At 43.2% G+C, this 16433-nt stretch overlaps 2 protein-coding genes across 3 annotated transcripts; one reads left to right on the top strand and one right to left on the bottom strand.

The window, feature by feature from the left end:
• The first annotated feature begins 668 nt into the window (after positions 1–668).
• LOC108042562 (neuropeptide CCHamide-2 receptor) lies at positions 669–7358 on the top strand. Of its 2 annotated transcripts, XM_044459973.1 has the most exons (7): positions 669–964; positions 3019–3238; positions 3297–3463; positions 4282–4475; positions 4593–4713; positions 6020–6427; positions 7319–7358. In XM_044459973.1, the coding sequence occupies exons 1-7, from the start codon at positions 669–671 to the stop codon at positions 7356–7358; spliced, it is 1446 nt and encodes a 481-aa protein (XP_044315908.1). The 2 variants fall into 2 exon arrangements, with proteins under 2 accessions (XP_044315908.1, XP_044315911.1); XM_044459976.1 differs by lacking the exon at positions 7319–7358 and having other exon boundaries at positions 6020–7173.
• A 2055-nt stretch (positions 7359–9413) lies between these two features.
• On the bottom strand, positions 9414–9863 carry LOC123037202 (proline-rich receptor-like protein kinase PERK2). Its single transcript, XM_044456863.1, has one exon. It carries the CDS (start codon positions 9861–9863, stop codon positions 9414–9416), a length of 450 nt encoding a protein of 149 aa, XP_044312798.1.
• Positions 9864–16433: the final 6570 nt, after the last annotated feature.

The raw sequence follows: 16433 nt of genomic DNA, 5'->3' as shown, positions 1-16433 counted from the left end.
TAGTGGAAGTACATATTTCGCAATTTATGATTATGGGCGCTGTAAATTCGTGTTAAATGCAAACATGGTCAGCGATTGCATGTTAAGGAGATTCTTTATTATGCAGATACCGATACACACGCACACCAGCCCTACCTACACACAGCTAAGTCATAAATTCAATCTGCTCACCCCGATGCACACGCTGCGTATGTGTGATATTTATGTTCCTCGTAGGTAATGCATTCGCCTGTCTAGATAAGCCGCAGTTTCTGCTTTATGGGCAGGCAAATGCACACCGATTAAAGTTGTTCGAATTAGTCCAAACTGACGAAACCCCCATCTGCTTTCTCCACTTTCTCCCCCACAGCTTCCGGCGCCAACTGGCGAAAGTCATGCTGCAGAAGCAGACGGGCAACGGCAACGGCAACCGCACCAGCGAGCTCAGTGGTCACGGCCAAACACAATGTGCAAAATAAAACACGGACCTGTGGCCACACCCTCGACATAAGCACAGAGATCCGGGCCAGAACCTGCGCCACTTGGCTTTTGGACTTTCGGCTCTCGGCTTTCGGCGGACGAAGGCAGACAGACCCACGGAAACGGAAGTGGCCAAAGCGAGGCCATAAAACGCCACGCATAGCAGCAGCAGCATTGAGACATCAGGCCCGGGAGCAGCTCCCCCGAACATGTTTGCCGCCCTAATGGACGTGGGCCAGACGTTGGCGGGCAGCCTGGCGGAGGGCAACGGGAGCGGAGTCCAGGGAGAGGGTCTGGAGTTGGGTCCAGGGATGGGCGTGGAGGTGGGGCAGCACAATGCCAGCGCCGACGGCGGCATCGTGCCGTATGTGCCCGTACTGGACCGCCCGGAGACGTACATTGTCACCGTGCTGTACACGCTCATCTTCATTGTGGGAGTCCTGGGCAACGGCACGCTGGTCATCATCTTCTTTCGGCACCGCTCCATGCGCAACATACCCAACACGTAAGTGGATAATGTGCACCCCGTCGGGCTCCCCAGAGGGTGGGCCCCCAAATAATATTTATTGACGGGCTTCCGCTTTGAAACGGTCGGCTTCCTCGGAGGCCCATAAATAATAATGCCTTTATATGGCCGCACATTTGGACCCAAAATGAGCTCGTCTCTCCGCGAAAGATGGCTTGAATTGCTACTCAAAATTCATGAGCTGTCTTATGGGCTGCATTTGATTTTATTGTTTCGCCACAAATGACATCCTTCCCCAGCCCGATAAGTAAATTAAAAAAAGGCCTGATAACTCCTTGTAAGCGAACACCAAAAATATTGTCCAACCATCTGTTGTCTGAGATTCCCTAATATGTAAGTAGCGACGGCTGCTGGCATAATCTGAATATAGTTCTTCAAATTTGAATTCTCGCCTGAATTTATTCGTTTTCCATTTACCCATGAAGGCTATTTGACCCACAGCAGGCTATTCGTCATCCGACTTTACAGACTTTGTCATTTTACATAAACATTCAAATACTTTCAAAGTATGCCGTCCTATACGCAATGTGTGTCTTACAAATCCGATTTCTTATCCAGCCCAGAGACACTCATATTTTTATACCCTTGCAGAGGGTATTATAATTTCAGTCAAAAGTTTGCAACGCAGTGAAGGAGACATTTCCGACCCTATAAAGTATATATATTCTTGATCAGCATCACCAGGAGAGTCGATCTAGCCATGTCCGTCTGTCCGTCCGTCTGTCCGTCCGTCTGTCCGTCCGTCTGTCCGTCCGTCTGTCCGTCTGTCCGTCCGTTTCTACGCAAACTAGTCCCTCAGTTTTAAAGCTATCTGCTTGAAACTTTCCCAAAAGTTGTATTTCTATTGCAGGTAGTATATAAGTCGGAACGAGCCGGATCGGGCCACTATATCATATAGCTGCCATATAACTGAACGATCGGAAAAGCCATAACTTTGGTGTTTTTAAAGTTAGGAAGTTGGGATTTTCTATGGGTTTTATTTTTGGCTAATCAATCCGACCTACCAAATTTCATAAGGATCGGCCGACTATATCTTATAGCTGCCATATAACTGAACGATTGGAAATGACATAACTTTGGTGTTTTTAAAGTTAGGAAGTTGGGACATTTTATGAGTATTAAGAATACATCATATGAATAATTTTGGACAATATAATTTATAAAATATTCTGCAAGGGTATATCAACTTCGGCTCCGCCCGAAGTTAGCTTTCCTTTCTTGTTATTTTTTGGCTAGAAAACTACGGGCAGAGTCAAACCAACAGCTGGCGGCAAAAACCCTGGAGGGAGGCCGTCTGCTATGCAAATGTTTATTAACTTTTCAAAGTTTTGCAGTCATGTAACTGCCGAAATTCAAATGATTCAAATGTAGATTCAATCAAAAGTTTTCGTGCCAAGATGCTGGCTTTTCAGCAGGAGTTTCTGCCCCAGTTATGTTGCTATTAAAGTGAAACTCTTTCGTGGGACAAGCTCACCGCTTTTGACTAAACCAGCAACTGCAGGTGGTCATAATTTCGCACTGATTGCCCGCAAATTGCCACTTTCTACACTTGCTACAATTGAGCCGGCTGATTGCAGTGGTGGGTCAGTAGTTGTGGCAGTAATTGTGATTGCTAACGTAATCGTCCTGCCATTGATGGCCAGGTTGGAAGTTTGTTCGGCGACTTTGTCGCGACTATTTGTCTAGACGCGATGGCTGGGAGGGTGTCAGGTTGGAATTCATGTCACATGCAATCAGCCGAATCCAGCAGCTCTAATGATTCCCCCGTCCAGAAGCTCAAACTGCTGTCATGGCTGGTTCATGGGAGGTCGTTGGTGTCAATGTCAAGCCGATTTGCTCTCAGTCGTTCCTTTCCCTTTTTTTTCCGAACCCCATTCAGTCAGAGGACGTGGGCGCCAGGACCTTCTTGAGGGTTTGCATTCCAAAGGAATTCCAGGCCAAACAAGATCCCGTTCCGAGTGAGCGAACATCCAAGGAGCAGGGGTTAGAGGGAGGAATAAGTAACCCATTCCCGAATCCAACTGTATTTGCAGCTACATTCTGTCGCTGGCTTTGGCCGATCTGCTGGTGATTCTGGTGTGCGTGCCCGTGGCCACGATTGTCTACACGCAGGAGAGCTGGCCCTTCGAGCGGAACATGTGCCGCATCAGCGAGTTCTTCAAGGACATCTCCATCGGGGTGTCCGTATTCACACTGACCGCTCTGTCCGGCGAGCGGTACTGCGCCATCGTGAATCCCCTACGCAAGCTTCAGGTATAGTAATAATAATAATTTCGAATGGAATAACACTAATCCCCTAATTATTGCACAGACCAAGCCTCTCACCGTGTTTACTGCGGTGATTATCTGGATATTGGCCATTTTGCTGGGCATGCCATCGTTCCTCGTCTCCGACATCAAGAGCTATCCCGTGGTCACGGTCAAAGGCAACATCACCATCGAAGTGTGCTCCCCATACAGCGACCCGGAGTATGCAAAGTGAGTTTCTTCCGCTTCCATTTACTTGGCACTCATCCAGAGGAGATGAAGTCACCTGGCAGATGATGCCTTTGGTGGTCAAACAGGTTGAATCGATGCAAAGCAACTCCGATTTTATGGCCACAGTAAAGTGGGCCTCAAATGTTATTAATCATTAATGCACCCATACCCAGAAGCTGTTTTTCCTGCCACCTGGTGCAGCTGCTCTTACCTGCCGTCCTCCATCCGCCTCCTAATAAAGCTCCATCCCCGATGCCCTTCGCTCCTTATTGACGTGCTTAAGCCCGCACAACCCCCGGCCAGTTGAACTTAATTCCTTTTCCCATCAATGTAGCTGCTGTGGCGCAAGTTGGAAATCCTTTCGTGCGGCTGGCGTCAGCTGTTGCCACATAATCTGGCTGTGATGTAATTTACACACAGCCGCCGGAAGGGAGGCGGTGTGGAGCAGGAGTAACCGCCTCTCAACTGGTCGCTAATTTTTCATTTAAGGCATGCCGACACGCTTTATTTTTCTACCACTTGGTGGCATGTGTTTCGACCACATTAAGAGCTGGAAAATGGCGAGGAAGTGGGATTCAGAGATTGTAAGTCGGGAGTACTTCCTTTCGCTTTAATGGTCATCCGTGCAGTGACGCAATTTAATGTCGCTTTTTTGGGCAGTTTTATAGTCTCTCATGTCGCTTGAATATTTGGCAAAATTCTCTAAGTCCTCTTAAAACGAAAATTGAAAATACTTTTGGGGGTCAGTGGTGCTGACCATGACGAATTTGGTTTATGGCATTTAGTGGCCTAATTGGTTCCGGGTGACTCTCTTGCAGGTACATGGTGGCGGCCAAGGCGACTATATATTACCTGCTCCCGCTGTCCATTATCGGAGCGCTCTACATCATGATGGCCAAGCGGCTCCACATGAGTGCTCGGAATATGCCCGGCGAGCAGCAGAGCATGCAGAGTCGCACCCAGGCCCGAGCTCGTCGCCATGTGGCCCGCATGGTGGTGGCATTCGTGGTGGGTAAGTCATCGCACACCGCATTCTGCATTCTGCATTCCGCCATCCTGGATTATGCATCCCGCATCAGGAATGCTTAATGCCATGGACACCCTAATTGGCTCTGGACTATCTTTGCAGTGTTCTTCATCTGCTTCTTTCCGTACCACGTGTTCGAGCTGTGGTACCACTTCTATCCCACCGCGGAGGAGGACTTCGATGACTTCTGGAACGTGCTGCGCATCGTGGGATTCTGCACGAGGTGAGTGGATGTGGATCAAAAGCTGGAGCTGAAGCTGAAGCTGAGCTGCAGGTCGAAGTTTAGTCGCGCACTATCAGCAGTTTTCGGTGGCTTTTCTTCACCACTTACCCTCTTCAACAGGGACATATATCTTGAACCCCAGCTTGCAGTTGCCATCCGAGAGCATTCCTTGAGGGGTACAAAATTTATGGCCATGGTGGCACTCAGTCTCAGGAGGGGGGTTTGTGAGGTTGTGTAGAGAATGCATATGGCGGTTGTTGCTGGCAGTAATTTCCTTAAAGTTTCACCACAGTCATTTTCGCTGCATTGCCCTTGGCATCGGCTTTTGGTATAATTTTTAATTGAAACAGATTATGCAAGCACACACCGCTCCCTTCCCGTTTGCCAGTACATTTATTTTTGTTGACAGCCCCCCAACCCCACAATTTTCCGAACTACCTCTCTGCTCTGGCAACCAATTTGGGCGACACTTAGCGCAGTAAAACTGGGAAAATAATGTGTCAGCAATTTGGGTGGCATCATTCACTGAAGAGCGGCGGAACTAAAAGCAATTTGCATTCCGCCCAAGCGGGTGGAAATAAGCCCCAATATAGTATCGCAAAATAGAGCAGTCATCGGAGGAATGGTGTTACTATTTTATTGAACCTTGCTCTTAGTTTAATAAAATGTATATGGCTTGATGTACCATTTGACACAATCAAACAATTTGTTGAATATATTTACATTGCGTTATAGGAATTTAAGAGGGATTGTTTATGTTAATTTTGATGAAGATAAAATACTTTGGGATATATAAACTGAATGATTGATGAGTGGACTTCATTTTGCAGAATAGTTTTACTGCCTGTAATATCTTCCATTTTTCATTTGAGTAATATAACCTAGGGTCTTTTTCTCGTCCTGATAGTAAGGTAAAAATGGGTTTTTCAACTGCCAAATACCATACATATTGTCGGCTCAAAAAATACTTTTAGCCTATCATGAGAATAAAGTTTAAAACTTTCTTTTCGCTTGTCATAAACATAGGTTTAAAACTAAAGATAAAGTTGGCTTTAAAATGTCAAACTCTGTATGTTTTCTCAATTTAAAACCCATTTTAGCTTATCATGGGGATATAGTAGGTTTTAAACTGTCAAAAATTCAAATTCTTTTTTCTTTAAAGCCTTTTGGCTTATTATAAAATAAATATGATAAATATCATATGAAGAGTGTTAAACGGTTGTTAGGAATACATTCAGGGACCATTCACAGCTGAAGTTCGCACCATTGATTGGCACTAACTGGGCCGTGCGTTTCCAATTTGCAGCTTCCTCAATTCGTGCGTGAACCCAGTGGCCCTCTACTGCGTGTCCGGGGTGTTCCGGCAGCACTTCAACCGCTACCTGTGCTGCATCTGCGTCAAGCGGCAGCCCCACCTGCGGCAGCATTCCACGGCCACGGGGATGATGGACAATACCAGCGTGATGTCGATGCGTCGCTCCACCTACGTGGGCGGGGCCACCGCTGGTCACCTGCGGGCCTCCCTGCACAGGAACAGCAATCACGGAGGAGGAGGTGGAGGAGTAGGAGGAGCAGGAGGATTGGGGTCTGGTCGGGTGGGCAGCTTCCACCGGCAGGACTCGATGCCCTTGCAGCACGGAAATGGTCATGGTTCTGTGGCAGGCGGGGCAGCCTCCGGATCCGGTGGACGTGCCACGGCCGTGGGCGAGAAGAGGTGAGGCACGCTAATCGTGGAGCTGCTGGAGGAGGAGGAGGTGGTGGTATCCTTGCAGGCCGACGAGCAGCTCTGAGCGCAGACAATGGGCCTGTGATCTCACTTTGTGCTTGCACCACCCGCACTTCACATCTCGCACTCTGCACTCGACCCACGACACTATTCCCCTGTCCCACTGGCATTTGCCAGGTAATTTGTTTATTGGCGCGAGACTGGACTAATTTGAAATCGCATCAATGCCGAAGCCAACAGGTTAAGCGGATTTTATGGCTACGTTACCTTCGCGGAAATGCCTCTATATGTGTATATACATGTGCTTCAACTATGGGACATATGCCTGGATGGAAGGGAGGGTCGAATTGGGCGCCATTAGCATTTTACTGAACTCAGTGCCATTGTATATACATATGTTTCAAACAAACTTTTACTAATTAATACGCAATTTATGTAATGTTATTCTGTGACGTACTTTAGCCGTATGTTATTTGTTAATTAAGTAAGTCACTAAGCACATTAAATGTAACTCGTAATTACCTGCCTCAGTGCAATAAAATAGTATTATATAAGCCACGGACTCAAAAAAAACAAAATGGAAACACAGCCCCAGCTATTTATAGAATATAAAAATTGCATATATCAATAGGCTTAAGGGACTTTAGCGTACAATTACTGTAAATAAATGAATTCCATAAATGTTAAGAGCATAAATGTTGTCCTGGATAATGTGAAATTTCAGAGCCGTAATGTTGATATCATGACACCGGACACCGGATATCCAGGTAAGAGCTTGTATATACACAGTTTTGGACTAATTTATGTACTTTTGACATTGATCTGTTTTAAGGATAAGCGGATTCTGCTTAAGTAATTTTCTCTGTTGAATAATTCCAGCCTAATAAATCGTTACGAAAGTGACCGCATCCGTTACTGATGTATGTAAATCATGGCAGTTGAAGACGTCCTAACTCAAAAAAAGAGGGAGCCCACCGGTTTACATGGAATACGTAAATCCTAGCCGTCGACGGATAAGTGCGCTTAAATATTGTACAACTATTTGCTATTAAAATTGTAAATTGAAACTTAAAACGTAAATAAATCGACATTTTATGTAAAATAGGATTATCAATCAACTGCCCAAATCGACATGTGTCATCCAAAGTGCAAAAATTTGCTGTTATTGGCACATATATACACATATTATTTGTATTCAAGGACAAAAGGAAATTGTTCAAATGTTTGCTACAGGGATATAAAAAAATAAATAAATATTTTTAGGAGAGACGTGGGTTTTGAGCAAGAGCCGAAACTATTATAAATCGACCAAAATGAAATTTTTTAGCTGTGAATGCCACTGGATTGGAAATTTTGTAACGAATTCAACGAGGTATACTATTCCAAAATTTGACAATTATTTCCCAGGGTTTTGATCCAAAAACAGAGATAAAAGTTGATTTTTCCGGATCTTTCGGATTTTGGCATTTTTCATAAGGGGTCATTTTTTGCGAAAAATCGACCAAAACAAAATTTTTTAGCTGTGAATGCCACTGGATTGGAAATTTTGTAACGAATTCAACGAGGTATGCCATTCCAACATTTGACAATTATTTCCCAGGGTTTTGATCAAAAAACTGAAATAAAAGTCGATTTTTCCGGATCTTTCGCATTTTGACATTTTTCATAAGGGGTTACATTGACATTTTTTGCGAAAAATCGACCAAAATGAAAGTTTTTAGCTGTGAATGCCACTCGATTGGAAATTTTGTAACGAATTCAACGAGGTATGCCATTCCAACATTTGACAATTATTTCCCAGGGTTTTGATCAAAAAACTGAAATGAAAGTCGATTTTTCCGGATCTTTCTCATTTTGACATTTTTTATTCATTGTCATTTTTTGCGAAAAATCGACCAAAATAAAATTTTTTAGCTGTGAATGCCACTCGATTGGAAATTTTGTAACGAATTCAACGAGGTATGCCATTCCAACATTTGACAATTATTTCCCAGGGTTTTGATCAAAAAACTGAAATAAAAGTCGATTTTTCCGGATCTTTCGCATTTTGACATTTTTCATAAGGGGTTACATTGTCATTTTTTGCGAAAAATCGACCAAAATGAAAGTTTTTAGCTGTGAATGCCACTCGATTGGAAATTTTGTAACGAATTTATTTCCCAGGGTTTTGATCAAAAAACTGAAATGAAAGTCGATTTTTCCGGATCTTTCTCATTTTGACATTTTTTATTCATTGTCATTTTTTGCGAAAAATCGACCAAAATGAAATTTTTTAGCTGTGAATGCCACTCGATTGGAAATTTTATAACGAATTCAACGAGGTATGCCATTCCAACATTTGACAATTATTTCCCAGGGTTTTGATCAAAAAACTGAAATAAAAGTCGATTTTTTCGGATTTTGGCATTTTTTATAAGGGGTTACATTATTATTTTTTGCGAGAAATCGATCAAATTGAAATTTCTTAGCTGTGAATGACACTCGATTGGAAATTTTGTGACGAATTCAACGAGGTATGCCTTTCCAACATTTGACAATTATTATACCCTTGCAGAGGTTATTGTAATTTTGGTCAAAAGTGTGCAACGCAGTGAAGGAGACATCTCCGACATCTCCTATTCTTGATCAGGATTGCCTCCTGAGTTGATTAAGCATCCGTCTGTCTGTCTGTCCGTCTGTCTGTTTCTACGCGAACTAGTCTCTCAGAGCCGGAATCGGCGTTGATGGAATTCGCTGGATTTTCAACGTCTTTCCCGACGCTTCAATCTGCGAATCGTGCGCTTCATCCTGGACACACCCGCCCTACTGGTGTCGGAGTTTGTGGATAAAAGCGTCCCAGAGTGTGGAGGACTGCTTGGGGAAGTTGGCATGGTAAAATTAGACCTTATCGGGAAAAGACAAATCGTAATCCGCACGTTATTTATTTTATTGATTTTTGTGAACATTTAATAGTGAAGAGTCCTTTTTGGCGAGCCTAACCCTGACGTTGGCGTCTTCCTCCACGACGCCTTAATACGACGACTCCACGACGCCTTCCTCCTCGACGGGCTTCTTGACGCCGCTCCCGGCGACGTTGCTGGCGCTGTTGACGTTCCAGCCTCTCAACATCGCGCGTCAGCTTGGTCAACTCCGCTTCGAGGGTTTCGGAGGACGTGGGTGAAGGTGTTGGGGACGGCGAGGGGCTGGGCGGCGAGGGCGGTGAAGGAGAAGGAGAAGGAGGAGTCACCGGAGGAGTTACTGGAGGAGTCATCGGGGGAGTCGTTGGAGGAGTGGCTGGAGGAGTGACCGGAGGAGTCGCTGGAGGGGTCGCCGGAGGAGTCGCTGGAGGGGTCGCTGGAGGGGTCGCCGGAGGGGCTGATCCTGTGGCGTAAGCAGCCGCAACGAGGGCGGAAAGCCCAAAGACGAGGATAAACGGGGATCGCATCTTGAGCTCTGTCTTTCACCTAATGAAGAACTGTACATATTCCGGTGTTAGTTCGAGTATTTATAGGGGCGATCTCACATTGTGGTCTAATGGCAGTATCTGTATTTGCTTAAGATCGCCGTACGCATGGGACAAATAAGGATTTGTTTACAGAGTATAGGCTGTGTAAAGAGTTCATAGATGAGATTATCTTTTTCTAAAAGACCTACAAGCTGAATAGCTTTTTTGTGTTCTGATTATACAGCAGACAATTGAATTCATACTTGTGAAAGCGACTGTGCAAACACAGCCTGAAATATCAATAGATTTAGATAATATTTGGACAACCGCAAGTAACTGAAGCTTTTTTAATCAAAAAGAAAGCTTTCATCAAAGCAGTATTAAACAAAGAACTTAAGGGGGTTTTTTAACAATTAATAAAGAATAAGCAATAGATATTTTTACTATCCATTTTTTATCATTTGTTTATTAAACTTAAAGGAGCACATAAAATTAATTTTAAAAAAAAATTGGTTTTCGTTAAGTTATTCGTTCTTGAAGAAGAGGGGAAAAAAAGAGGCCGTGTCCTCGTCGCCATGATTTCTATGCTTGTCGTTATTTGAAAAATAAAAAAATGATATTTTCTTAATGAGTACAAATGTCGCTATGGCATGAAGCGCCAAGAAAAAAAATACCCTTGCAGGGGGTATTATAATTTTGGTCAAAAGTGTGCAACGCAGTGAAGGAGACATCTCCGACCCTATAAAGTACATATATATATTCTTAATCAGGATCACGTCCGTCCGTCTGTCAGTTTCTACGCAAACTAGTCTCTCAGTTTTAAAGATATCGAATTGAACTTTGCAAACACCCTTCTTTCCTTTGCACGCAATATATATGTCGGAACGGCCGGGATCGGCCGACTATATCCTATAGCTGCCATATAACTGATTGATCGGAAATGCCATAACTTTGGTATTTGTTACGTTAGGAAGTTGGGATTTTCTATGGGTTTTATTTTTGGCCAATCAATCTGACCTTCCAAATTTCATAAGGATCGGCCGACTATATCCTATAGCTGCCATATAAGTGATTGATCGGAAATGCCATAACTTTGGTGTTTTTAAAGTTAGGAAGTTGGAATTTTTTATGAGTATTAAGAATGAATCATATGAATATTTTTGGAGAATATAATTTACAGAATATTCTGCAAGGGTTTATCAGCTTTCTTTATTTAGCTTTCCTTACTTGTTTCCCATGGTTTTGATAAAAAAAAACCGAGATTAAAGTTGATTTTTCCGGATAATTCGGATTTTGGCATTTTTCATTTTTTGCGAGAAATCGATCAATATGAAATTTTTTAGCTGTGAATGACACTCGATTGGAAATTTTGTGACGAATTCAACGAAGTATGTCATTCCAACATGTGACAATTATTTCACAGGGTTTTGATCAAAAAACCGAGATAAAAGTTAATTTTTCGGGATTTTTTGGATATTGGCATTATTTATAAGTTACATTATCATTTTTTGCGATAATCGACCAAAATGAAATTTTTTAGCTGTGAATGCCACTCGATTGAATATTTTGTAACGAATTCATGGAGGTAGCCATTCCAACATTTGACAATTATTTCACAGGGTTTTGATCAAAAAACCGAGATTTTTCTGAATCTTTCGGATTTTGGCATTTTTTTAAGGGGTTTTATTTAAAAAAAAAAAAAATGGACGAAAATGAAATGTTTTAGCTGTGAATGCTACTTGATTGGAAAATTTGTAACGAATTCAACGAGGTATTACATTCAATTATTAATAATAATTCCTTGCCCTACATTAGCCATATGGTTTTAGGCAGAAAAATTCATCAGTTTTCTAATATGAATTTTTTTGTTTTAGTATATCCTTAAAAAGGAGGTTGCTTCAACCTGAAACAAAATTTGTTTGCTTTTTAAACTGGGCGAAAAACTATTTTGCATAGGAAAGCGGGTGCCTGCTTGATGGATCAAATTTGTAAAAATGTGTGCGCCCGCAAGGCCCCTAAAAAGCGTATAACAACCTTAACTAACATCGTTTCTTCAATTTATTTCGGAGCATTTTTCGAACCACCCTTATCATAACGAATCGCAAAATCGCTTTGAAGTTTGGGTCAGTCGAACAACTACAACCGCCCCAGCTCCCCTTGCACCGGCCCATCACACTCACTCTTTCACACGACCAAAGCAATTTGCTTATTTAGACAAAGGAAATCGACTGGGCGAGACCAGAAAGGACAATAAATACAATCTGGCCCCGAACACACACAAAATTTCATTATGGTATGCCAATCAGGAGGTCACAGGCACAGGCGCAGGCCACAGGCCTCAGCCACCGGAGTTGGTTGTATGTAAATTGGCCAACACGGCATGTGTTATCTGAGGACGTACCGCCCCCGCAAACAGAGTAGGCCCAGGACAAATGTCGAGCCCATAGTTATTGGCATCCAATAAACGGGGGACTCGAAAAGTTCCAATTCGACCCAATGAGACGTGTGGGGGGGGGGGTCAAAAGAGGAGCCTGTCCATCCGCGTCCTGGCAGCCGATCGACCTATCGCCCCCTCTAAATCACAACTGGAAGGGCCAAATGATAATTCCGGACCCGGAGTGACATCGCAACATTTTCGCATTTCGGGGGCATTATTCGTCCGGCACAGCGGGAGTCAAAGGGCATCAGCATCGGCATCGGCATCGGATTTATGCCAACGTAACTGAGTTGCCCCACAGCCAGCTCTGCTCAAAGGTAAATGCCTCGACCAACAGCTTTCACCACAAATGCGGCGCTGATTTGCAGGCAACTGGGCTCCGATTTTGGATCTGTCATGACCATCGCACAATTAGCTAATTATACTCTGAACCGCAGGGAGTGAACGGTGGGTTGGGCTGTGCGGGCTGAAACTGTTTAGGGCCAGTTAAGTTTCAACTTTACGACCACCGAAAGACTTTAAGTCATTAAGGTAGTGGAGCGGTAAGTAGCACGAGCTCATGGAGCACAAATATAGCCTTTTTCGGAGAAGTTATATATATTTATGAGACCCTTCCCGGTTAAATGCATCTTAAAAGTAGCTGCTGGGTATATCTACGTGTTGAACCAACAAACTTGTGTTACGAATCGCAACATGCAAATGAGGAGAGATTCCGTTTCCGATGCAAGGCTGGTAATGAGATTATCAAATGCAGAACGGGACACGAAAGACCCGACACACACAAGTGGTTCTAAGTGATTTATCGGCAGAGCCGGATGGGCACATCCTTTATGGCATCGACAGCACGAATATAACTAACAATTAGTGGCCTCTCCACCTTCTAAGATCTTATCTTTTATGTGTTCACGCATTCATAAGTCCTCATTATCCAGAATGTCCCCGGGAAGGCAGACAGACGACTGCTTTCCCCGTTCTGGCTGTTATTTTTCCTTTTATGTCGGTCTAACACGCATCTTGCTCCTCCGGCTGGTTTTCTTAGACGGCTGGACCGTGGACAACTTACACTCGCAAGTGGTGTCATCCTTTAACTGAAACGCTTTAATAAGATAGCTCTTCTTGGCCACAGCTTAGTCTAATGAAAAACACAGGATGTATGTGCTTCATGTTTTTATCCTTCTGAAAGAGTCTCCTGCAATTAGTTCCTTTCTTTTACTATTACACTGAAACAATATTATAACAACTGTGACCCCTACATATTTTTTACAAAATATTAATTAAATTCTAAGATTAATTTAACTCCTTTTATTGTGCTGTGTTAATCGACTTGCTAAGATTATACTATTATTTGAGGGCATATTCGGTTCGGCCTGCTCTTTTACCCTACATTTTCGTCTTGTTAATTGCAAAGTCCTGGTAAACAATCCAAGGAAGGAAGGAAGAAGCCGGAGCAGATGTCTCCGTCTTCGTCTTGTCTGGTTATGGTCGACTGCCGACTCGTGTTTTGATTGCGGTTAAATTCTTATTTACATTCCGGTCTGTTTATGTCCAAAGGCCAAAGTTGTTTCCGGCATTATTTCGGCTAAGGCTGCTTTATGGTCTATATTTTCTTGAGATCTAATGAATTGCCATGACTAGGGTCTCGGCTTCTAAATTGGGCAAAAGGAAGCCTAAACAGAACAAATCATGAATATTTTCTCAATCCTCCAAACCGTTTATCATGGCAATTATGTAATAAATTTTAGATGAACCAGAAGTCGTCCTTATCTGCAGTCTCCACTTTCAAGTTTATTGAATTTCAATCCCTTGTATTTAATTTCGTTTGTGCAAATTCACCATTACCATTAAATTGAAATCAATAGAAATCGTTTGGCGAGGGGATGCGGGGTAAACAGGAAGGAAACTGAATTTGTTAGGCATGGCTAAAAGCGTAGGAAACAGTCCACAATGGGGGTATTCTGTCTTCAAGGAGGGGTGATGTAGGGTAAGTTGAAGGAATTTAGGTGGGGAACACTAGGGTCCACTTGCTGAATTCCAGTACTTGGAATATCCACTGGATCAAGAATATACATGGTACCTTACACGGTAGGCTAGAACTCTTATTTAGCAGCCCCAACAGCAAAAATCAGCTCATTTTCTGCTCCACGCACACTTCGCTTTTTTTCGGATGCGAAACGGCGATGGGGCTCACGTAATAGGCTTATGCGCAGCCCAAAGCCGGCTTAAATGCACACGCACTTTATTTAATGACAGTTTTAAGCAAGGAAAAACAATTACTAGGGAAGCAGGAAGCAGGTGGGTCAATACGGTCAAAAAATTGCCCAAGAAGCCGCTATGCAAATTACTTACCTTCGACAGAGAGACTATAAAATAAGACAAAATCAATTATCTTAACAAAATAAGACAAAATCAAGTCTATAGATAAAATAAGACAAAATCAATTCTCTTAATAAAATAAGACAAAATCCATTCTCTAGATAAAATAAGACAAAATCAATTATGTAGTAAAATAAGACAAAATCAATTCTGTTTTATATTTTCTTTGAATATGATTTGATAAAATCACAGTTCTAATACGATGATAATCATACAATATTTATGACTTTCATTAAAGGTATCAACAGGATAGAAATAAATAATTATAAATGTCAAATTACAATTATGTTGTTTTCCAAATAAATAATTATAAATGTCAAATTATAATGATGTTTTTTCCTGTGTGGGTGTAGGTAAATGGACTTCTTTGCGAAACAGTGCCCTCGTCACCTGCCTCGTGCGTCATCGGGAATCAAATAAAAAGTAATTAGTCAAGACGTGTCACCTCCCCTTTAAGTTTTTGCCCTGTTTGGCATTAATGGGATTTACGGGAAGTCTTCCAAACATATTTCAGGCATTCAGAGCCAAGAAAGCGGGGTGGAGGAATGCCCGGGAAAAGCCTTAAACCGAAGCTGTCTGGGTAAGAGGCTTTCTTTTTTATCTCACCCAAAAGCCATTTCAATATTTCGCAACCCTTTTTTTTTATATTTGCCTTAAACTTTCCGAAAGGCTGCCGAATTTGCGTTTGTTGTTTCAGCCGCATCGCAGGAGTATAGAGCCATTAAAAGTCAATTGGGCCAGAAATGCAAAGTGCCAGACAGTCTAGAGTCGCCGAGTGCCCTGCCTGGGCACATCTGCAACTCACATAACTTTCTGGCCTCTCGCAAAATAACACAAATATTCAAGGTTTGCCCACGGGTAAGCACTGGAGCCCACATATTTTGTTCTGTCCACATTCCGCTAAATTGACTTCGAACTTACAAAATTGGCGCACATGCCAAAATATTTGGTATTGGCACGAAACCATTTGGTGTCCCCCGCCATTATCTGCCGACTGCTAAGAGAAATCCCGTATCGGCCCAGTTTAAAACAGTATTCGGTAATGGTCTCCAATATGCTAACTACTTCATCGATTGATGGCGGCCCCAGGGTTCTCCATGGAGCATTCGTTGGAGATCCGGGCGTCCTTCATGGCTTCCGTTTCGATTTCTTCTCGACGCGACTGAAAGCGCATGATTCCCCTGCAATGCACATAATTTCCGACATCTTTGTTGCTACTACTCCTCCCACCAAACCAAAGGAATGGCCAGCTGTCGAGCAACTGGCCAACGATACAAATCTTAGCCCGGAAGCCGGGAATCCGCTGCCAGTGCCAGAAACAGAGCCAGTGAATTGCTTGCCTTCTTTACGATTATGGGCCACTTCTCATTGTGTTCGAATCGTAATAAGGCTCGTTGTGGCTTTCACCATTCGATGTGTATGCAAATAAACGCGCAGCTCGTTTTTATGGCCGCGGACAGCTGACACTCCAGGCCAAGGAGATACGAAAGACATGGCCAAGTGGTGTCCAAATGGGCAAACATCCCAGAGCTCATCAGATGGGTTGATTTGATTGATTCGGGGTTGACTCACCATTAGGCCGATGGGCTGGTCCTTGGGCTCGAGGGACTTCAAGGACGTTGTTAAACTAATGCAGAATAAACACACCCCCGATGGGGAAAATAGTTCCATGTTAGTATCCTTTGTTGCCAAAACTGTCCCAGCAACTTTGAGCCCCAATATATAAGCCATTTGCAAATTGCAACATAATAACTAGCACA

This window comes from Drosophila rhopaloa, unplaced genomic scaffold (assembly GCF_018152115.1).
Source record: "Drosophila rhopaloa isolate 14029-0021.01 unplaced genomic scaffold, ASM1815211v1 contig_115, whole genome shotgun sequence".
Classification (NCBI taxonomy): Eukaryota; Metazoa; Arthropoda; class Insecta; order Diptera; family Drosophilidae; genus Drosophila; species Drosophila rhopaloa.
Note: the sequence above shows the minus strand (reverse complement) of the source record. Positions and strands in the feature narration are given on the sequence as shown.

Bases quoted from the DNA above. Each gene is read 5' to 3' on its own strand.
- LOC123037202 (XM_044456863.1), bottom strand. From the start codon at position 9,863: ATGCGATCCCCGTTTATCCTCGTCTTTGGGCTTTCCGCCCTCGTTGCG.
- LOC108042562 (XM_044459973.1), top strand. From the start codon at position 669: ATGTTTGCCGCCCTAATGGACGTGGGCCAGACGTTGGCGGGCAGCCTG. The intron at 3,239-3,296 runs GTATAGTAATAA...ATTATTGCACAG, and splicing joins ATCCCCTACGCAAGCTTCAG to ACCAAGCCTCTCACCGTGTT. The intron at 6,428-7,318 runs GTGAGGCACGCT...GAATAATTCCAG, and splicing joins ACGGCCGTGGGCGAGAAGAG to CCTAATAAATCGTTACGAAA.